Below are 22,041 nucleotides of genomic sequence, written 5' to 3' on the forward strand. Positions count from 1 at the left end.
TGTGGATGCAGGCAGGGCTCTGTGGTCCCGACACTGCTCCTGTCCCCACAGCTTCCTCTCACCGGCAGCACCTTCCATGACCAGATGGCTATGCTGAGCCATAGGTGCTTTAATGCCCTTACTAACAGTTTCCAACCCTCGCTGCTCGGCCGCAAGATCCTGGCTGCCATTATTATGAAGAGAGATGCTGAGGACATGGGTGTGGTCGTCAGTTTGGGGACAGGTGAGTTAGTGTTCCCTGAGACATTGCCCTCTCTGGAGTCATTCTGAGCAAGTCTCTAAGGCCAGGGCAGTGCAGGCTGAGTGTCTGCAAAGTTCCTTACATGATGCTCAGAACATTTTGGAGTTGGAGCTGTTAAGATTTTTTAGTCAACTGTTTACCAGGTAAATACCACATAAATATTCCAGAGCCTTTGACGTCTGAGATTCTGTCCCTCAGCATTTCAGTTGAGGAGGACTGATTTCTGTTCATTTTAGCTACAGTCAGCTCAGATTGAATGTTTGGCTTGGGGATTTTGTTTTGTTTTGAGGCAGCGTCTCACCGTGGCCCAGGCTAGCCTCAAATGGCTTGTCCTCCTGCTTCAGCCTTTCTGGTGCTGAGATTATGCTATACTGACAGGGATGAGGCCTCCCTCCCTGATCTAAACAAAACAGGGCCCAGGATCTGTCCACTCAGGGCCATTTCTGCTTTATCAGCACTTTGATTACCCCAGTTTTGTTTTGATAACCTTCCCAGGGAATCGCTGTGTGAAAGGGGACTCTCTCAGCCTGAAGGGAGAGACAGTCAATGACTGCCATGCAGAAATCATCTCCCGGAGAGGCTTCATCAGGTAAGCAAGATAGGCACACCCATTTGGCCCATCTTGGGACCCTTCCAACCCCCAGTCCATTCACCTCCCTGAAAACCCAGCAAATCGGCAGCAGTCTGTTGGGCCTGTCATTTGCAGTCAGTGACCTGGCTGCATCTTTTCAAAACAAAGTGACCTGTGAGTTCTTAGGCCTTTGGAATGAAGCCACTTTCCCTCCATGTGAGAACCTATACACAGCCTCTGTCCCTGACAGTTTGCTTCTCTGGGTCACCTTCAGTTGACGAAGGGCAAGAGTCAGGGAGAAGCAGCAGCCAACCCTGCCTGGAATCCTGTGTGGCTAGCTACCGTTTATGAGATGCAGAGGTCTCCCATGGAGAACTTCCCAGCCCCTCTTCCTCCTGAGAAGCTGAAAGCTGTGTACCCTGGGGCCTTTCCTTACCTCTGGCCAAACTGAGGGCAGAGTGTAGAGGTGTGGTCAGCTGCTGCTGTCCCTAGCCAGCTCTCCTCTGGCAGGTTTCTCTACAGTGAGCTGATGAAGTACAGCCAGCACACTGCCAAGAACAGCATATTTGAGCTTGCCAGGGGAGGAGAAAAGCTCCAGATCAAAAAGACGATTTCTTTTCACCTCTATATCAGGTCTGTACCCTGTCTTGGCTGTCCATGTGTTCTTCTGGCTCCTAACCCTGACCTTGTACATAACCCTGTCTGCTCTGTGTCCAAGGGGCCTGCCCAGATGGCAGAGGCATTCCTGCTACCCAATCCCCATATAGGTTTAAGAACATGTCCCTGGCTTTGGTGACAAATGGTTTCAGGACCCGTGAGGTTGGAGGGAAATCCGTAGGGAAAGTCCTGACTGATGCTGTTATTTGATAGCACGGCCCCATGTGGAGATGGAGCCCTCTTTGACAAATCCTGCAGTGACCGTGCTGTGGAAAGCACAGACTCGCGCCACTACCCTGTCTTTGAGAATCCCAAGCAAGGCAAGCTTCGCACCAAGGTGGAGAACGGTGAGTGATAGGTGGACCTCCTGCTGCTTAAAGGCTGTGATGGGATCAGGTTCTCTGAGGCCTGGAGCCTGGGAAAGCTGAGCATCCCATGGCGCTCAAGGGAGAAACCAGCTCAAAATAAAATGAGAGCCGCAGTCTGTGCTATGGTCATGGGAAAAGGTGTGCAGAAATAAACAAAACTGATGGGGTCGACTGGGCTGCAAATTGTCCTGCTGTGGCTGTGCCCTGCCCTCCAGCGTCCTCTTCTTTCTTCTGTTGTCCATGTCTCCTCACACCACTCCTATCCGTCACACTTCAGTGCCATCCAGATGGTCCTCGGACATTACTCCAGTCCTTTCTCCTGCTAAACAGTCTAAAGTGTGAACACAGTCACCACACAAATCCACTCTTAGATGGTCACCTAAGCGGTGATGGTGTGTGTTCACAGAAACACATGGATATCAGTACTTTCGGTGGTGTGAGTTACAGTGGCCAGGGTGAAAGAACACAGGGTAAACAGATAAATAAAACATGCTATGCCCAGACAATGGGTTATTATCTGCCATAGAAAGGAGTAAAGTCCTGGGACCTGCCATGGCATGAAAACATGCTAGCTGAAAAGTAAGTCACAAAAGAACATGTGTCATGTGATTCCATGTCTGAAAGGAGCAGAGCAGAGACAGATCCATCTACACAGAAGTCATCAGGCCAGGGGCTTCCTAGTGGAAACGGCTTCTTTGTGAGGTAATACAGTGCTACAAAGCCGGCTCGAATGATGTGTTGTGTGTTTGAAGTGGATGGATTAGGTGCTGTAATATATGAATGTAGCCCCCATACAGCTGTTCTAAAGCAAAACAAAACCAGCCAGGCATGTGGCGCACTCCCAGACTTGGAAGGCCAAGGCTGAGGATCAAACATTTGTACTTGGGTTATATAGCAAAAGTGTCTCAAAAAGAAAACCAAAACAACAAGACAAGAACTGGGAGATGTCCCAGGTAGTAAAGTGTTTGCCATACAGCAGCACAAGCACCTGAATTCTGATCCCCAGAACCCAACTGTGGCAGCCTATAGTCGCAGTTCTGGGGGCTTGAAGGCAGGAGCAGTAGGCCTAGTCAAGTGAATGCACTTTAGGTTCAGAGACCATGCCTCAAAACTAAGGTGGAGGTCAGAGGAAGCCAGCCAGCCAGCATCAGCCTGGCCTGCGCATGCACACACATTTGCACATGTACTTTTCATTTGCATTACACAAACAGCACACTCACAAGTGCACTCACACCTCTGTACACACATGCTACACACACTAAATGACTAGAACAAAACTAGGGCTGGGAGTGCAGCTGAGCGGATGTGTTTACCCACTGCACTCTACAAAGGTGAAGGCCCCAGCCTCACCCACACTGTCCCCTCAGCCAGCTGCCACAGTCGCACCTGCTCTGTGTTCCCGGAAACACCAGACCCCTTGCTGCCTTAGGTCCTTTGCTTTTGCTCTTCTGTATCTGCAGCACTCACTAGAGCTGCTTTTTTCCCCTTGGCTGAGCTCGCCTGACTCTTCTGCCCTTCCAGTGTCTGCTCCCTTCAAATCGCCTGAGCACTGCAAGCGTCCAGGGCTTGAGTATAGTTGGTTTGCTGGTTTAGTGTTTTTCTCCCTTCTCTCCTTTCATCCCATAAACATGGCGAGAAGCAAAGTCTAGGGTTCTGTAGGGCGTGTAGTAGGTGCTGTAAAACAAGCATCCAACAGCCCATGCCTCAGGGGTACACATAGTATGCCCAGGGTGTGGTTTGCTCCAGTGGCCTTCATTGGTCCAACTTTCTCATGCAGGGGAAGGCACAATTCCTGTGGAGTCAAGTGACATTGTACCCACATGGGATGGCATCCGGCTCGGGGAAAGACTCCGTACCATGTCCTGTAGTGACAAAATTCTACGCTGGAATGTGCTGGGCCTGCAAGGGGCACTGTTGACTCACTTCCTGCAGCCGGTGTACCTGAAATCTGTAACGTTAGGTAAGGGACCTCATTTGGGAGCTGGAACCCACCTGTCCTCTGCTCCAATCCTGGCAAGCTTTAGTCCACGCTGTCCCGTATTACTGTGACTCTCCCCAAGTGAGCACCTTTGGGTCACAGTCTAAGCACCTAGTCTGCTCTGACAGGGCAGGTGGGGATAGGTAAGGAAAGACTGGCAGACAGTTCTCAGGCTGCCACAAAACCACTTGAAGCCCCATTGTTGATGTCGCCTTCTCAGCAGCCACTGCCTTACCGAGAACCATGTGTTCTGTGCATAGGGATTTGATGGCCTGTGTGGCCACAGTCAGGTGCTTCCTAGCAGAAGAACTGTTTCTCTGTTCTGATGACAGAAAATCTTCCAGCTCCTAGTGTGCCTCTGCCTCTTGGTAGCACTTGCTGCAGACCCAGGTGTAAACTTGCTTCTGTTTTCACCCAGGTTACCTTTTCAGCCAAGGGCATCTGACTCGTGCTATCTGCTGCCGAGTGACCAGAGATGGGAAGGCATTCGAGGATGGACTACGCTATCCCTTTATTGTCAATCACCCCAAGGTGCTATTACCCTGTTCTATTTGCCCTTGACCTATACCTCCTTCTTAGGCAAAACTACATACTGTAGAAAGGGAAACATTTTTTGGGCTCAGAGCAAACTTTCCCTCCCTTCAGGTATCTGGGCTTAAATTCTGAGTCAGAATCAAATCTGAATCATGGTTAAGTCAGTGTAACTCAGGGGGAAAGATGAGAGCCTCATACCCCTTACCCGGGAGACCTACATCTCCTCTCCCCAACCTTTGCTCTGAAAGGCTTCCGTTTCTCATCACTCTGCGGACTCCTAGGTTGGCCGAGTCAGTGTGTATGACTCCAAAAGGCAATCCGGAAAGACCAAGGAGACAAGTGTCAACTGGTGCTTGGCTGATGGCTGCAACCTCGAGATCCTGGATGGCACCAGAGGCACTGTGGATGGGTAAGGAGCAGGAAGGGCACATGAGAGGTCCAGCTTGGACCTGGGCTTTCTGCCACACTCAGAAGGGCAGGCCCCTGCCAGCTGGTCTCCAGAGGCTAAGGGCCATCCACCTTGTGTAAAATTCACACCTTGGTTCCCACCTCACCTGCTCCCAGATGAGTAATGGGTGCCTTTGTTTGCGCAGGCCGGGTAAGGAGTTGTCTCGGGTGTCCAAGAAGAACATTTTCCTTCAGTTTAAGAAGCTCTGCTCCTTCCGTGCCCGAAAAGATTTACTTCAGCTCTCCTACGGTGAGGCCAAGAAAGCTGCTCGAGACTATGAGTTAGCCAAGAACTACTTCAAGAAGAGCCTGAGGGACATGGGCTATGGGAACTGGATCAGCAAGCCCCAGGAGGAGAAGAACTTCTATCTTTGTCCAGTACCCAATGACTGACAGTGGAGTGTGTTTCCATGGGCTCAGAGAGAGGGCATGCATTCCTCATCATGTTGGGCCGGAGTTTAGGGGCTTTTTTTTAACCCCACCCAACCCCCTTTTTTTAACGGAGGAACCTTAATAGATGGTACCAAGAACTTTGGTTCCCATTTATCCTGCTTGCTTTGGAATTTGGAGGTGGGGTCTGGCCAAGCCCCCTCCTCTTTTCCCAAGGGAAGAGGCAGAGGTTAAAGGAAGAGGAAACACTACCATTCCACATGTAGCATAGACGTGGTCACGTGGAACCCAGGCCCCTCCGGTTTAAGTTTTGTGGAGGATTCTTTTCATCTCCTTTTCCTTTGCTATCCAGGCTTCTTGTGGATTTCATTACATTCCCATCAGTTCTCTGTAAATCATGTCAGGGACTAATGATGTCACCTGTAGATGTTCAGTCCCCTGCTCTGCCCCCCGCCTTCCCGTGATGAGACTTATCTTTACCCACCCCAGAGGGTAGAGGTGAACATAAAGGATTGATGAAATGTTTACAAGGACAGGAGTTGAAACTGGTCAGGGATTGTAGGGCAACGGGAATGTGGTAAATTGTGGGTGGGTAACAGTAACAGGCAGCGCTGGCCAGCCAAGAAACTTTCCTTCCTGGAAGTTGAGAACCAGCCAGTGGGACTGGGGAGGGTGTCCAAGCCGAGCAGGTCCCCCAGTGGGGACTACAGAGCACAACCAGGGGCCACCAACACTCCTTGGCATGTAGCCACACTCCACATCTGCCCCTCCATAAAGCATTCCCAGAGGCTGCTCTATCAACACGGCACAGGCCCCAGCTGTTCGTGAAAAGCCAAGGACAAGTCCTGGAGGGCAGATCATCGTAGTCCAGACTGAGCAAGAGTGAATGCAAGTGTGTTGGTGACACTTTGATCACTTGGGATTCTTCTGGCACTGATGCCAGCAGAAGTTGACAAAGCCTTGTATAAAATTAATGTTTCTAAGAAGCCAGAACTGCATCACAGACTTGAAATGCAAATCTATTTTTTCATGAATGAATGTACTTTGATTTTAGCAGATAGTTTCAGGAGCTGGTTCGTGGGCAGGGCACAAGGTACTGGCATCTCCTGCCCTGCCTCTTTGGAAATCTTACTGTATGTACAACAGTGTTGTCGGTGATCGTGCAGGCTAGCCTCTGACAACTCTCCTCCCAACATTGGCTTATGGATATGCGGGAAACTTAGCCTCTGTGGAGTCTAGCTCCAGCAGGAAGTCAACCAGACAGCTAGACCCTGCTCCATTCTGCCCCTCTGAATGGTGCAGCTCCATCTGGGAATAGCTGTGACAGTGTATTCAGTGGCTTCCTGCAATTGCTTGGCATCCCCGCCCCCTGGCCCACTGTCAACAGCAGACATCACATTTGCACTTTGATTTCTAAAGGCTACTGTCTCCTCAACCTCTGAGCAGACCTGGCCAACACAAGAACCTGTGTCTTAACAATACACTGGTGATATCTTTGCACGACACCAAATCATCCAGTGGAACTGCTAATGTCTGCGGAAGTGAGGGTCTGCCTCCAGATTTTGAAAGTGGCACTATGTTTCTGTCGGCTGAAGACACGTTCTGACTTGGCACCCACAGCTGAAGCAGAGCCACTGTGGCTTCCAGGCCTGGGCAGGAAGCTCTTACCCTGGGCACTGAAGGCCAGAGTCTCTTCTCCATTGATTCCTGTGGCGCCTGGGTATTCACTTGGCAGTGCTGACTCAGCAGCCATTTCCTCAGCAGGCACACTGGGTTCTCCAGATCAGAGCACACACACCCCATCCTGGGAGATCCTGCCTAGCAAACTTGGTTCTGGGCTTCTGCAGATGGAGGGGAGCAAGGCATCCCTCTGTTCTGTGGGCTTGCTGAGGTGAGCCACCAGGATGCCCACCCCTGCCCCAGGCCCCATTGGGCAGAGGGCAGAGCTTCCACTTTGTTTTCTTCACTTATTTGTGTGATCTTTATTTTAAGAAGCAGGCCTCCTTCCATACCATTTCTTAATTTCTGTAGTTGATTGTCTGAACTGTGGCTGTTTTGCATTCTTTGAATAATCAACATATAAGAATTGTCAGTGCTTAAAACTTTCCTGTACTCAAGTTGAAGGGACTCGGTTGACCTTGTGGTTTTAGCAGCGACTCCAAGATCAGAGTGGGAAAGAGCCCAGGCAGAGCCTTGGTGCTGAGATGGGTGCAGGCCCTTCTGTGTCCCTTAACAAGTGACAGCATACATTCCCCAGAAATAAAAACAATGACATGTCAGGACTGTTGGAAAGTTTCATGTCTTGGTTGCTTGGGGGAGGTGATATGGAGCCGAGGGGCCTGTGACACTTCTCCTGGGTGGGTAGTGTGATGGGCTGCCTAGTGGGCAGGGCACTCCAGCCACATGCTCAGTGCTTTCCCTGCTTCCAAACACCTTTTCCCTTCTGAGCCCACTCTCATTTGTGTGTGTGTGTGTGGGGGGGGTGTTACAGGATTTTAAAGCCCCAAATGAGACAGCACTGGAGATGCCTTACTGTGTCTCCCTCCCCACAAGCTTCCACCTTTCCTGCGCCTGTGGGTGCCTTTGGAAGGGAGCTGCAATTGGGACCACGCAGGTGCACCTTTGAACTTCGTGAATGGCATCCCAATCTCCCTCTTAAGTTCCTTCGTTGTCTTGTAGACAGATGGATGGGATGACTGAAGGAAGTCAGAGGACCCAGTGACATATTTGGGGGCACAATTCTTAAACCAGGACTTCATGTAGTATTTAAATGCAGTGCTCAAGGAACTGAGCAATTTTAAAGGCAGGTCAAGGTGACAGCTCCTGCTGTCCTGGGGTCTCAAGTGCCTCTGTCCTCAGGCAGCCACTAGGTCCACATGTGAGGAAATGGAGTGTTCCAGTCTGAGAATGTAGCTGGCTTTGTGGGCTGGGAGTTTTGCTCAGGACAGAGTAGCATGAACAGGTAGATTCAATCAATGCCTGGCCCCCAAATTTAAAGATAGCCAGTTTCCTTAACGCTTCGGTGAAGGCCCGGAGAGGGTCACCCACAATTTCACCCTGATCCCAGGATTTGAGCACGGATCAAGTCTGTGCTGTGAGAGTCTGCCAGCTGATTGAAGTCTAGATATTTTAGGGCATGGGCTGGAGGGAAAGCCCAGCCCACCCCGCCCCTGCTGGCCCAGCCACCTGCCATTTCTTTTCCATCGATAAGTGAAGCAGAGAACACTGACTGGCAGCACAGCTGCCTTTTGCAGTACCTCTCTTCCAGGAGCAGGGATTCTCCAGCGTTCTCCCCTTCTGTGTCTGCCATTCTGGTCGGGAAGGGTTAGTCCCTTCCCCGCAAACAACAAAATCACAAGACATACTCAGAAACAATTTTAAGAGAAATGAGTCCAGCTATGGGGGAGTAGGTTTAGGGAGGGGCATGTGGACCATTGCAAATACTCCAGGAGGGGAGACAAAGACGTGTCTAGGACAGTTTAGAGATGAGTGCATTAAAGGTAGGGGGTGAGGTGTCCTACCAGTTCCCAAAGTTTTAGTCCTATGGGAAGCATGTGACCAGCACACTGACAGGCTTCAGACATGATGGGATAATAATTACAAAGTGCCGCTTGTTCTGGCCATTTGGGGTTGGTGAGTGGGAAGCTGCCGATATAAGTGGGGCTCAACAGCCACTTCTGCCTGGGAGCAGAGGGCAACAGCAACTATTTCACTCTTCTTGGAGGAACAATTTAGAGAAGGCTCTAAAGGCCCTTGCTTTCCTGCCTGGGACATCTCCCACCTGTCCAAAGGCCATGGTGGCAGGCAGGGAGCAGGCACCGGGCACTCTGGAAGTCATGCTCTGCTGCTCCTGGTCTCAGGAGCATCCTTGCAGGACTGTGAGAGGCACAGTCCCATAGGGTGGGCACAGTGGCCAGTCCCTTGGTATCCTTGTTCCTTACAAGGAAGTCCTTCTCTTCCCCTTCAGTCTTCCCCAAAAGAACCATCTGGAGGGTCCTGTGTCCTGTCTGCTTTCTGCACTCTTGGCACCAGCTGCTCCAGACTTGTAGGTCTCCACAGAGGCAGGGAGCCTGTGGGCCAGCTTTCTAGGCAAAGGCAGGCGGTTACTACAACTTAGCTTGGCTGGAAATCCCCAGCTCCTTTCTTCACTGCCACGCCCATGCCACCCTGTCCCAAGTTCCCATCTAGGCTCACCAAATCAGGTACCTGATTCTCTCCAGAGACAGCTAGCTCCACATAGGAGGAGGCAAGGAGCTTCCCAACATCACCGAAGGTAGAGACAGAAGTCCCTGAAATGGCAGGGACTGAGTTTCCCCAAAGCCTCTCAGTATCCTCCAGGGTTCATGATGTCCTGATACACCATGGCTTCCTTCCACCCCTCCCCCATTGCAGTCTTCCTCCAAAGGCTGCACCATAAATGGTGGGAGCAGCACTGCCCCGTGACCCGTCACACACATGGGTCCTTTCTGCCCACTCCAGCCCTGCCTACCTCTATCTCCACTGTGCAAGTGCTGACAGCATGTTCGAAGGCAGGCACTGTTTGCCCAAAAGTTCAACAGGACCTGGAAAGGAGTTGGACAAACTGCCCACTAATCTTTCTGGGCCTGGCCGGCGACTAATTCAGACAACAGCCAGTTACAGGAGGTAGTAAAGTCAAGGGGAGTCACAGCAGCAGCTGGTGGGTCCCCAGAGGCTGAGCAGCCTGCACTGGTGCTACCCTCTACAGGGGCAACACCTGTCCAGGTGCTGCTTATAACTCCGGTTGCTTTCTCTGGACCTGGAAGTTTATGGAGGGAGAGGAGTGGCCTCATGCAGGCAACCTTGAATTTCCTGTTCTAGTAGAAGGAGGTCTCTCCTGCCACCAAGCAGAGATGCTCAGGAGCTCTCTGATAGCTAGGAAACACACTGAGGCACAGTTGAGATGTCTGTCGCTTGTGTCCTTCAAGCAGTCCGTGGCCTTGGGGCAAGAAGGAAGGGGCTCACCTTCCAGGCCTGTTCCAACTCTGTAACATGGCTTCCACTGGAATCCAGCAGTGTCAAAGTTCTTCTGACACTGTGAGCCTAGACTTCTCACCCAGCTCATGACCTTCAAAGGCTTCTCTAACACCTCCCCTTTCCCAAGTGAGAAAGGAAGGAGAGGAAAACCTAGGGGCTCAAAGAGTTCTGCACTGGCAGAAGGGAACTTGGAGCTGGGCTCTGGAGCCCCCAACCCCTGCCCAGGCACAGGCTATAAGACTGAACTCAAACTCCCCAGGAGACTAGGTGCTCTCAGGAGGATCCCGAAAAGTGCAAGTCCTCGAAGACCAGCTGCTGTCCACTTAAGTGGAAACAATCACCGGCCAGACCAGGACTGGTCAGCCTGACTGGAGAATCTTCTTCTCTTCTTCCATGACTTGAAGGCAACTCTGTCCCTTTCTTGGTCCCTTCTCCAACCCCCTCCTCAGGACGGATGGCTCTACTTGCCAGCCTTGGCCCTCACCATTAATACTACTGCCTGAATTAGCTCAGAGGGGAAGGAGGGTGCTTGAACACTGAGGCAGCTAGCCCAGCCTCCAGGCTGGAAGGCTGTGTGGGAATGAAGGGGCGGAGCAGGGTGTCAGCGGAGTGGGGACAGATCCATCCTCCACCCAACACTACTGAACCCCAGGGGGGAAGGGGCGAGGAGCTACAGATGAGTGAGCCTCACTTGGAGCTGGGAGCTGAGTGGTCAGGGTGGAGGAAGGTGGAGGCAGTGTAGTTCTGGAAGAGAGGCTGCAGGAACATGCCGATGGTGCCAAAGACACAGACGAAGACAAAGATCCAGAGGAACAGGCGGTCAATCACCATAGCAACGTATTTCCAGTCCTCCCTCACCTGGATGGAGGAAATAAAGTTGGCCTAGATATCAGTCTCATGATGTGGAAAGGGGCAGGAAATTTCCTGCCACATACTCCACTCCTCTCCCTCAGCAAACCCAGAACAACCTTTCCCAGCTCTGATCCTGCCTGCTTTAAAGCCTCTCCTGCCCTCACGGCCCACTCAAACCTACCCATAACAAAGAGAAGCCTATTTCCTATTGCCTCCCACACTCCAAAATTCAGATTTAATAAAAATTCCAACACGTATTCTTAGTTCTTTTGCTTCCTTTAAAAACAAAAACAAAAACAAAAACAAAAACCTGGTAAACTCCTACGTATATTTCAAAGCCCTAATTGCCTAATTGTTTATTCACTAAACAATTGAAGGCATTCCCGCTCCTTTTGTCTCCTCAGCCCTTGCCATCTCACAGTACTTACACTAGGCCATATAGTTTCATCTGGATGTTGTTTAACCCTCCACCAAACTGCAAACTCCTGCATGAGAGGAACCCTAGCATCTGAGACAGTGCTCAGTAATCGAGAGCTGCTGCCTCTGAGGCTCTGCTTTCATGATAGCTTGAGGCACCCCTCCAAAAGCATCACTCCTGCTCAGAGGCCCAGAGGGTGGAACCCACATGTTAAAACATCAGTCAGAAATCTAATAACGGCCCATGGGCTTTGAGAACCATCTACAGTCTCTCTTCAAGACTGAGTGTGGTCTTTGTACATGTTTCTCTGGGGCCCAGCCAGTTCACAGGATAGGGAGAAGGCGACTGTGCAACTTATGTATCTGGCAACCAAACTCACTCACTGAAGTCACAGTTGGGCTTGCAACAGACCTAGCATTCTGCAAGGCATGGGGACACAGCCAAGTGTAGAACACTCTTTGGAAGACAGAGACGATAAACCAAAGATTATACCTTGAGAGGGAATGGAAGACTAGCATGGAGAAACAGAAGGAAGATAGGAGCAGAGTGGCCTGGAAAAGCTTACCCAGAAGATGACAGAGCAAGATGGGAAGGAAGGAAGGAAGCCCTGTTTCAGGTCCATGCTCAAGACATGGTCAGGCAAAGCCAGCAGAAAAGCCCTCACCTGGCCTGTCCCCTTCAAACTGTTTATCCTATGAAAGGCAACACTGAGGAAGGGCACCAATGAGGCTTGAAACTAAATGCAACCTGGGGTCTTAGGTCTAAGGATGGTGATCCTAAGAAGGTTGTTACCAGGACAACTGGAAAAGATTGAGTGTGGACTGTATGGTGGTAAGTGTCGATGCTGTTTCCAGAATTTGCTCTTTGGACCCAGGCACTTTGTTGTTGTTATCTCGGTTGGTTGTTGGTTGCAGTGGGGGCTCAGGATCTTTTACATGCTAACTATGACTCTACCACTGAGCCACATTCCCAGCTCTGAAGCTGAGTCACTAGACACCATCCCTGTTCTTCAGGAAAGACACACTGAAGTGTTTGGAATAAAAGGTTACATGTTTAACTCTTAAATAACAGAGAAAAGTTAATAACAATAACAGGTTTTTTTGGTTTTGTTTTTAGGGGAAAAAAAAAGAGAAAAGAGAAAGCTTAATATTGTTAGCTTAATGAGATTTAAAATCACCATGGAAACAGACCTGAGCAAGTCTATGGGGGAATTTTTCTAGATTAGATTAATTGAGACAGGCAGCACTATTCCAGGTATTAGAGTCCCAGAAGAGAAGAGAAAAGAAAAAAGTTAACTGAACATCAGCAGTCACCATTCCCTGCTTCCTGACTGTAGGAGACAGGACCCACCAGCTCCTGCTACTATCTTCCCCATTATAAACTCAAATTATGCACAGAACAAACCCTGCTTCCCCCAGTCTTCTTTTGTCAGGATTTTTGTAATAACACTGTTGTCACAATGAGAAAAGTAACTAATACAAAAGTTGCTCCAGGTGGAGGAACCCAGATGTGAAGCCTGGAGGGCAGGAGAGAGCTGGCTTGCTTGAGACAACTGAGTGATGAGCCAGTGACCCAAGCAAGGGGACAGTGTCACCAGCCTGGGGACACAAGCTATTTAACTGTAGCATAGGAAGCTGAACGGAGGGCCAGTTGGGAGAGGATGCCCTGGTCTACACAGGAGCTGACAGGGGCCCAAGGACCAGGGTGTCAGTGTGAAGGGGATAAGAAAAGGACGAAGCGGGGAATCTCTGCAGAGGTGTTGCTCACAAAGCCAGGCTTTTGATGACTTCAATGATGGGGAGTAAGAAAGAGTGGGAAAGGATCACCTCAGGCTTCAGTCTGAACTGCCCAGCCCATAGTGATGCCCTTTACTACTGGGCAGAGAAAGTAGGGGCAAGTTGGGCCAGGTTGGGGGTGTAGATCTGGTTTGGGGATGTGTTGAGTTCTAGATGCCTCTGAGGCATCCAAGTAGGTCACTGCACTTTCAGCACCTGCCTTGACATGTAGGCTTAAACACTGTACTGCAGCAGGGCTGGAGGACAGCGCTCCAGCATCTGCTGAGTCCTCCAATGAGCTCCAGCTGCCTCGCCTTCAGTCTCAGCCTCTCTCCTTTCCCCTGAGCTGGAAGGTGCACTCGGTCTTAGGCTTCTCTGCTGTCCAGGGAAAGGATGTCTGAGCTCAGCTCCCAACACAAACCACAGTGCCTGCCTCCATCCTTTCCCAGCAGGAATGTCAGAGTCCCAGAGGAAACCTTGCTGGTCACTATGGCAACAGCTGAATCTTGGCTTAGAACATTGATCTCACAGCAGGCCAGACGGTCCCTAAAATAGGGGGCAGGATGCTAACCCAGCGCACCTTCCCCCAAGTCCTGGCTCAATCTCAAGGAATATCCTTCTGGGAAGACTGCAGAAAAGGCCAGACGCTCCATGTGCAGGAAGAGGGGGAGAGGAATCTAGGGAGCCTCGCCCTCTACCCACCCCATCTCTATAAATATTTCATTAGACTTTTTTCAAGGCCCAGGACAGTAGGAATGGGATATTGATTTTAAATTCTGCTCTCTCCACTGGGATCAGCCCCATGGAACCTCTAAACTTCCCTTTCTCATCACTGTCCTCAATTTTGCCTGCTCTGTGGCCCACAAGGACTCATCTTCATTTGCACCAAGAACAGTGCATTAACAACTTGGATGTGCTCATGTGAGCTACAGGGGGAAACTCGGTGACACCTTCAAACCCAAAAGAACCTTTCCCTCCCCCAAGGTTCCTGATGATGCTCCAGCTGACTCTTCCTCAGGGAACCACAAGGTCATCTGGTACAGGCTCAAGGAAGTCAAGCAAGTCTACCCTACAGAGTCCATCTCACTCACGTTGCCTCTCCCCTGTGTCCTTGCTTTGTGACCCTCAGTGACACCTACCCCCAGCACACAGGGGCCCCTGCTCCCAGCATGCCTTTCTCACACCTGGTACTCACACTCTGGTCGTCATCCTCGCTTCGCATATGGTCTGCAATGAAGCGTACGCCATCCACTGCCTCCCGGAGGCCGCAGCTGCATGGCCCCACTGAGCGCCCGGGGCCGGCTCCAGGTGTGGGCTCAGCCCGGAACGCCCCAGCCAAGCCTTGCACTGATGCGGGGTTGACAAAGCAGGTGCATGGGTCAGCCGCAGGGCCCCCACGGAAGAAAAGTGCCCCTGCGCCCTCACGCTCGCGCTGGCGCCTCCGCAAGCGCAGGCGCTGCCGTGCACAGCGGTGGCGTGGCTGCTGCAGGAAGAGCAGGGTGGGCAGCTTCTCCAGGAAGACCACCTTGACCCAGGGTGCCATGGTGTGCGTGGTGGGCGAGCGGTGGTGCACATTGAGCACACACACGCTAGTGACGATGGAGAAGGTGACTAGCACCATGGTAAACATGAGGTACTTTCCCACCAGTGGTACGTCAAGGGAGGTGGGAGGCACGATCTTGGAGATGAGCAGCAGGAAGACTGTGAGCGCCAGCAGCACGGAGATGCAGAGTGTCATCTTCTCCCCACAGTCTGACGGCAGGTAGAAGACCAGGATGGCCAGCGAGGTGATGAGTACGCATGGGATGATGAGGTTGATGGTGTAGAAAAGCGGTTTGCGACGAATGATGAAGTCATAGGTGATGTCCACGTAAGTGGAGTCATCTGGGTTCTCGTTGCGCCGGCCTGGCAGTGCAATGATGTCCCACTCCCCACTGGGTGTGAAGTCATCCAGGCTGGCCACGTCACTTTTGAGCACCAGGTCGATCTCAGTGCGGTCGTAGGTCCACGAGCGGAACTTCATGGTGCAGTTCTGCTGGTCAAATGGGAAGTGCTTCACCTCAATCTTGCATGCGCTCTTGTAGATGGCAGGTGGTAACCAAAAGATGCTGCCGTCATAGGAGACCACGGCGTTGGAGTAGAAGGATACCTCGTACATGCCGTCCGCACTGCCAAGGAATGGAGCAGTTAGTCTTGGCTTAAGCGTCTCCAGCCCATTCAGCAACCCAGAAGAAGAGCCCAGGCTGAGCATGAACTTCTACTACACCGAGCTTGCCCAGAACGGGGCTGAGGATGGAGATATGCATAGTTTGGGGATAAGAATGGGTGTCCTGCTCAGGAGATGTGTGCATCCCAACAGAGGTAGAAGAGAATGATGCGGGGTGGGGGTGGGGGAGGTGCTGGCATGAGGACCTGTCCCACATAGAGGTGAGGGAGCCAGAGAGGCCAGAGCAAGGAGCCTCAAGCAATGAAGGGGTGCAGGCGCAATCCCATCGGTTAAGAGTTTTGTACCTTAGGTAAGAAGACTCACTGAAGGAGACAGAACAGAATCTCGGTGAAACTCAGTCACCACCCAGCCTTCCAGAAGTGCCCATCCTTGAATCAAACTGGGCACTGAGAACGGCCAGTCTTTAACGTCCCTTCCCCAGCTCCAAATGCTGTCAATCTAAGTAGCTGGGAGGGGCTAGTCAAGGACCAGGTCACCATGCTGTCCACACTGCACTCCACTAGTTGGGTCTGTCTGCCTACATCCTGCTGGGGGAAAGGGCCCTCCCTCTCACAACAGCATGTTCCTGCTGTATTCCCACCATGATGTCATCCCCTCCCAAGCACACCTGTGGTCCTCTCTGACCTTCCTATTGCTCCAGGGTCACCTACTTGTTGTATAGAACCACATCTGGGAGCCAGATGTGTTTAGAAGGGAGCCGGACTTTCTTCATATTGTCGAAGTCCTCAGGTTTCCATGTGAGGCGGTAATCTTCCCACTCCTGGGGAAGAGAGAGAGAACAAGGCAGTACTAACCTCTAGCCCCCAAAAGGGCCCAAAGCCAAAGAAAGGGACAAAAGGAAACTCCTCTGGCTAGTCAGCCTTCTCTACACAGTGACTTCTCTGCCTAGACATAGGTCACATGACAATGCAGCTTCATTTAGTTTGCACAGATAAGCCAGGTTATTAGATTTTACATTTACAGATGTGAAAATGAATCTTGGGAGTATTTAATACATTTAAAAATCACAGTCCTACTAAGGCAGAGACAGGTAGATCTCTGTGAGTTCAAGATCAGCCTGTTCCACACAGTGAGTGCTAGGTCAGCAGGACTGCACAGTGAGAGTACACTCTAAATTAATTAATCACAGTGCTGGTGAATGGCCCAAATAAGGATTCATTTCAACCATTCAGGACTCCTCTCTGAAGGAGATGTTAAGAGGGAAAGAGGGGAGGGACTTGGGAAGGCAAGAGCACTGACCTGGGTCAGCCAGACGTTGGTGGTCATGATCTGCTCCCGCTCATGCTGCAGGGAAACAGGGCAGCTGCTGAAAAGGTACTTCCCCCACCAGTCCTCAGATCTGTCACCACCCTCTTAAGGTCCCTCCCACCCTGGAAGCACTGGCTGGGCTGACTTCTGTAGCTAGACAGAGACCCACACTCACCACACTGATGAGTTGAGCCAGCGATACCATGAGCTGCACAGTCACCAGCTCAGAGCCATTAGTAGCTGGACGAATGAGTTTGTTGTAGCGAGAGGGATCCAGGAGATGCTCCACTAATCGCTCCTCTGTGTCGGTAGCCAAAACCCCTGGGCGAGGAAAGGCAGGAAGTGAGTAAACAGAAGGGCTCAGAAAGGTCCACCTACTCAGGGAGTGGAGTCCCTGACCAACCAGCTTAGCCTGGAAGTCCTAACCTCTTACAGCCGTGTGCTTAAGGGTATTACACTATTTGGTTATGAACCCCTGTGGTCCATCAAAGAGCTCCCTACCCAGGGACCACATTTTTTCCCCCTGGGATCTCGAGCTTCTGCCTCTGGGGCAGAAAGTCAACCACAGGCTGACTTTCACAGGTAAGACCCTCTCTGAGACCACACCACAACTCCAAGCAGCTCTAGAGAAACACCTCTAGACTAACCACCCACTCTGCAAGGATTACTGGGGACCTGTTTTCCCCAAAAGGTCTCAAAAGGACAAGGCTTGAGATCTCTGCCCCCGTGGGTTGGAACAGAATATTGGGACTGCCTGGCCTGTGGGTGCAGGGACCCAGCCTCTTGTGCTGTCATTAAGGAGGGGAAAGTTCATTTTACTGTACAGTGCCTGTACTGGCTCCTTTCCTCATCCCTCTCCTTCTGTGACTCTGCACAAGCCCCGGCTTTGAGCTCCCCGCAGAGTGCCTCCTTCATCCTCAGTTTGGCATGCCCTCCTCTTCCAAGTTTTCTGTCCCATCCTACAAGAAGTGGGAAGTCAGTGCTCTCCCCTTCCAGCCTTGTCCCTCTCTGTAGAGTGAACCAAATCAGGGCCCCAATGAGGAGGGTGGGAAATGACAGGAGCTTAGAGGACGGTGTTAACCCAGGTCATAAGAAGTCCGACACTATCTCAACCCTCTTGTCATCTCAGGATCCTTTCCTTCCGTCCTCTTTGTGCTCATTTGCTTCCTCCCTACAATAAATAGTCAGGTTTCCAGCGCTCCCTAGCCTGTGGTCTGCGTCTGCGCCTGGGGCTTCCTTTCAGATCAGTTTTAAAGATGTTGGGTGCCCACCCTGGAGTCTCTCCCCATCCCCCCTCCCCCCCACGCAGGCTCCTCCGCCGCTAGAGAATTCCTCGGTTTGCCTTTGTCCCGGCAGGGGTGACAGAGCTTGGCGTCTTGATACTAGCTGAGGCAATGGAGCCAGGCAGGCCAGTTCTTACCTGAGCACAGCCAAAGGAGAGGGAAGCCGAGCAGCAACACCATAGAGCTGGAGCGCCAGGCCATGCTGTCAGCATAGCGCGTGGCCTCGCCGACACCAGGGCTGAGGAAGGAGCGCTGTCCGTGGTACTGAAGCCGCGCAGCCGCCTGCACCCGGGTGGGGCTTGCGGCCCCCAGGGCTGAAGCGCCCACTGCGCGGCAGTTCCTGGAACCCGTGGAGGACCTGGCTTCTCGCCCGTCCTGCCTGCTCTTCCAGGGAACACAACTGGGACTGCAAGGGAAGGAAGTCTCCGCCCCGGAGGCGGAAGCGCGGAATCCCAGGGAAAAAAAGGTGGTCCCTGGGTAGGGTGCTCTTTGATGGACCTGCCTAGGTGGGGTGTGAATGAGGCGAAAGCGACCCACTGCTCGGAGTTCTAAATGCCTCCAAGTTGGGGCATGACCTACAGACGTTTGAGCACGGCTGGGAGGGAGCAGGAGTGGAGGGAGACAAATAGGTCAGGGCTCTCTTTGAGTGTGAGGTGAGTTGAGGGCGTTTCTGTCCTCTTTTACGTTCTTGCCCAACCAAACTAATGATTCTGCTCTTCTGGAAAGCTAAGGATGCGGCAGAGAGTATAAATGTTAAGACCTTGGACAAAGAAGCAGGAAGCAGGGAGCTAGCTAGTTTTAAAAAGTTAAATTGCTTCGGAGTTTTGGAATCGAGTCCCTTCACCGGCCCCTTAAGCTCCAACGGGGCCAGGATCTTGCCATCCTCTAGGGGAATCTAAGCTAGGAAGGTGTAGACTCCTGAAGAGAAGGTAGCCTTGAAGGTTCTGAGATATGCATAAACAACGGATATCAGTGGTCCCTTCCACTGCTATCGTCGTCTGTGTTCTGGGGAGATCAGGGGACCATTTCACAAAGAATGAAGCTAACACAAAAGAGCAAAGATGAGAGAGGTGTCAAAATTCAATGACATCTTTGATCTTGAAAGCCCTGAACTTTTAACTACTGAGCCCATAAAGGACCTCTTTTTTCTTAGTGGATCAGTGGTCACTTTCAACCACAAAGATTCCTGTCTGAAGCAGACTTAGCAGACAGTAAGGCTTCGTTTCATTTCATCAATGCCTGCTTCTCGGGTCCAGTGATTGGTAATGTCTTTAAGATCCTTGAATATTTAACCCCTCCCAGCCCTTGGCCTTTTAAAGATGTAGTTCTTGTTAGCTCCTTTATCACCCCATTGCAGAAGATGGTTATCTTCTGCTTAAACTTAAGTGTATTCAGGAATTTCAGATCCTCAGGGAAGCCATGACTGACTAAAGATTGAGTTAGGTACCTTGTTCGACTCTTCTGGAATGAAATCCTTGTAGAGCAGCCAGTGCCTTTTTAACTAGACTATGAACTAGCAGAGGGCCTGGCTTAAAATGAGAGCTTAATGGTAAATGGTAATATATGACAGACATATCTTAGGCATAAGCAGCTTACTTAACAAATGCCCAGATTTGAGGAGTCCAGGGATAGTGATGCAGCTTGGTCACAGAGTGCTTGCCTAGCATGTGCAAAGCACTGAATTCAATTGCCAGCATTCGAGGAAAAGGGCATGGGGAAGAGCTTGAAGGGAAAAAGGCAGCAAAGCACAAGAAAGGTGCCAAGATGACAGGAAGGGAAGCAACCACAGTGCATGTGGGAGTGGATGTAAATCTAAACCACAGGTGCGGGGCATTACAGGGTCTGGGCATGTGTAATGAGTTCTTCAGAAAGCTCTGAACACCAGCAAGTGAAGCCTAGAAAGAAGCCAAGGACTGTGAGCAGTCACACCACTTGGGGAAAGGCTGAAGGGTTAGATCTGTCTTCAACCATTTAGATCAACACATGTTGAGTATATCCTTTGAGCTCTGGATGGTTCAGAGCAGAGAAGGCAATGATCAAAAAGACTTAGTTTCAGTTATTAAAGAGACCACACTGATAGCAGATTACTAGACACTGTGATGACTGTTCTAGGAAAGACACAGATGGAAGCTGGGAGCAGGAAAGACAACAAGGCCTGGAAAGGACAGAAATGAAAGTGGAGATGAATCACAGGACAAGGCTAGCTTACAGGCATTCCACACTCCCGAGATAGCATCTCCAGTAGATGCACCATAGTTGAGGAAGGCTGGCAGTGTCTTCTATTGATAAACCTCCTGGAGTGCTTATTCTTTTCCTGACGACAGACTGAAGGCCGCTCACTTTTTAAATGACAGACTCAGGGACCCATTCATTGCCTTCTGGATGACAGACTTCTACATCACCTACTTTCTATATGACAGGCTTGGGGAGGGGGGAGCATTCACTTGCCTTATGGACGACCAACTGGGGGTGGGGCACTGATTATCTAAATGACAGGTGTGGAGAGGGGCTTAGACTCAGTTGTCTAAAGCCTGAGCCTGTTTTTGCCTGTCCAGGTAGCCTCTACACCTCTGCCTTTATGCTATCTTCTCCAATCTTCAATTTTTACATCAAGTTGACTTCTAGCTTGGCAAGGAAGGAGTCCACTGAGATAACCAAGCAGAGTGGGACACCCTCACTCTGCCTTCTATACACCACAGGAAGAGGCAGCAGGAGAGATGCAGAACCATACAGGGTTGGGGCACACAGCAATGTCATCCCTGACACAAAAGGACAAGTAAGCAGAGCCCTAGTGCCCCAATTACAAGGAGTGTTTTCTCTTGAAAATATTAAAACCAATGTATTTCCTTTAAAGTGTTTTACATTTAAAATTTTTGTTGATTCATGAAGACCAACTTAAAAAATTAGCAAAGCAGAGAGGATTCAAAAATCATACCTCTAAAGGGAGAGACACAGATATACCTATCTACATATACCATTCACATAGAGGATGCAGGTGTTCCTGGATACATCATCACAAGAAAACACCCAGATTTTGATTAAAGGAACAATTACCAATAACCAAGCACTTCTCCCAGTCACTATCTCTCCTCTCTGAGGACAAGAGATCCCAGCCAACACTATTTCAAGTTCTGGAACTGGGGCTGGAACAACATCTCAGTTAAGAGCACTGGCTGCTCTTCCAGAGGTCTGAAGTTTGATTCCAAGCACCCACATGACAGTTCACAACTACCTGTAACTCCAGTTTCACAGGATGCTGGCCTCCACAGACACTGCACACATTGGTTTATACACACACACACACACACACACACACCTACACATGAACATGCAAGCAAGCGTAATACAAGTAAAACAAAAATAATAAAAAAATAAATCCTGGGGGACTAGAAAGATATCTCAGAGGTTAAGAACACTGGCTGCTCTTCTAAAGGTCCAGAGTTCAAGTCCCAGCAACCACATGGTGGCTCCTAACCATCTATAATGAGGTCTGGTGCCCTCTTCTGGTGCAGGCATACATGTAGGCAGAACACTGTATACATAATAAATACATAAATATAAATATATATAATAATAAATCTTAAATAAAATTCTGAAACTAGTCATTAGGAATGGTTACACAACAGTATGAATGCAAATGGTAAATTTTATAGTAAGTGTATTTTATAATTTTTTACCTTTTTGAGACAGGCTTTTTTTTTATGAAGCCTAGGCTGATCTCAGACTCACAATATAGCTAAGGCTTGAACTCTTGATCCTGCCAACTCTACCCAAGTGTTGGGATTCCAGACAAGCACCACCATACCTTGCCACAATCTTTTTAGATGACTGACTAAATAAATAAATAAATAAATAAATAAATAAATAAATAAATAAATAAATAAATGGGAGGGACAGAGACAGACACATCATTCTGACTTCTAAAAGCACAGGTCAACTTTTCCTGCTTAATGTCATATACATAGAATCATAATCTTTTGCGTCTGTTTTATTGGCATTTTAGTGAGAATCATGGACACTGTTTATTCTTCATAGCTGGAGTGTCCCACTGCGTAAC

The 22,041-nt window shown here is 50.3% G+C and overlaps 2 protein-coding genes across 3 annotated transcripts in view; one reads left to right on the forward strand and one right to left on the reverse strand.

Annotated features, from left to right (window-relative positions):
- The window catches only part of Adar (adenosine deaminase RNA specific), a gene marked incomplete in the record, with an annotated part of 27,662 nt that extends 20,197 nt beyond the window's left edge, over nucleotides 1–7,465 (forward strand). The window contains 8 exon segments of the mRNA XM_055620982.1: nucleotides 52–223; nucleotides 737–830; nucleotides 1,323–1,445; nucleotides 1,683–1,816; nucleotides 3,615–3,797; nucleotides 4,234–4,346; nucleotides 4,631–4,758; nucleotides 4,943–7,465. Coding sequence (XP_055476957.1) covers nucleotides 52–223; nucleotides 737–830; nucleotides 1,323–1,445; nucleotides 1,683–1,816; nucleotides 3,615–3,797; nucleotides 4,234–4,346; nucleotides 4,631–4,758; nucleotides 4,943–5,189 — 1,194 coding nt within the window.
- Nucleotides 7,466–7,514: 49 nt separating this feature from the next.
- Chrnb2 (cholinergic receptor nicotinic beta 2 subunit) lies at nucleotides 7,515–18,702 on the reverse strand. 2 transcript variants are annotated; one of them, XM_055620987.1, is made up of 7 exons: nucleotides 18,122–18,702; nucleotides 16,877–17,022; nucleotides 16,693–16,737; nucleotides 16,104–16,213; nucleotides 14,422–15,394; nucleotides 10,873–11,039; nucleotides 7,515–9,475 (listed from the first exon to the last, which is right to left on the reverse strand). In XM_055620987.1, exons 1-7 carry the CDS (start codon nucleotides 18,183–18,185, stop codon nucleotides 9,451–9,453), a joined length of 1,530 nt encoding a protein of 509 aa, XP_055476962.1. In that variant the 5' UTR covers nucleotides 18,186–18,702; the 3' UTR covers nucleotides 7,515–9,450. The 2 variants fall into 2 exon arrangements, with proteins under 2 accessions (XP_055476962.1, XP_055476971.1); XM_055620996.1 differs by having other exon boundaries at nucleotides 7,515–11,039.
- Nucleotides 18,703–22,041: the final 3,339 nt, after the last annotated feature.

The sequence above is a fragment of the Psammomys obesus genome, unplaced genomic scaffold, assembly GCF_907164565.1.
Source record: "Psammomys obesus unplaced genomic scaffold, mPsaObe1.curated_primary_1811, whole genome shotgun sequence".
In the NCBI taxonomy this organism is placed as follows: Eukaryota; Metazoa; Chordata; class Mammalia; order Rodentia; family Muridae; genus Psammomys; species Psammomys obesus.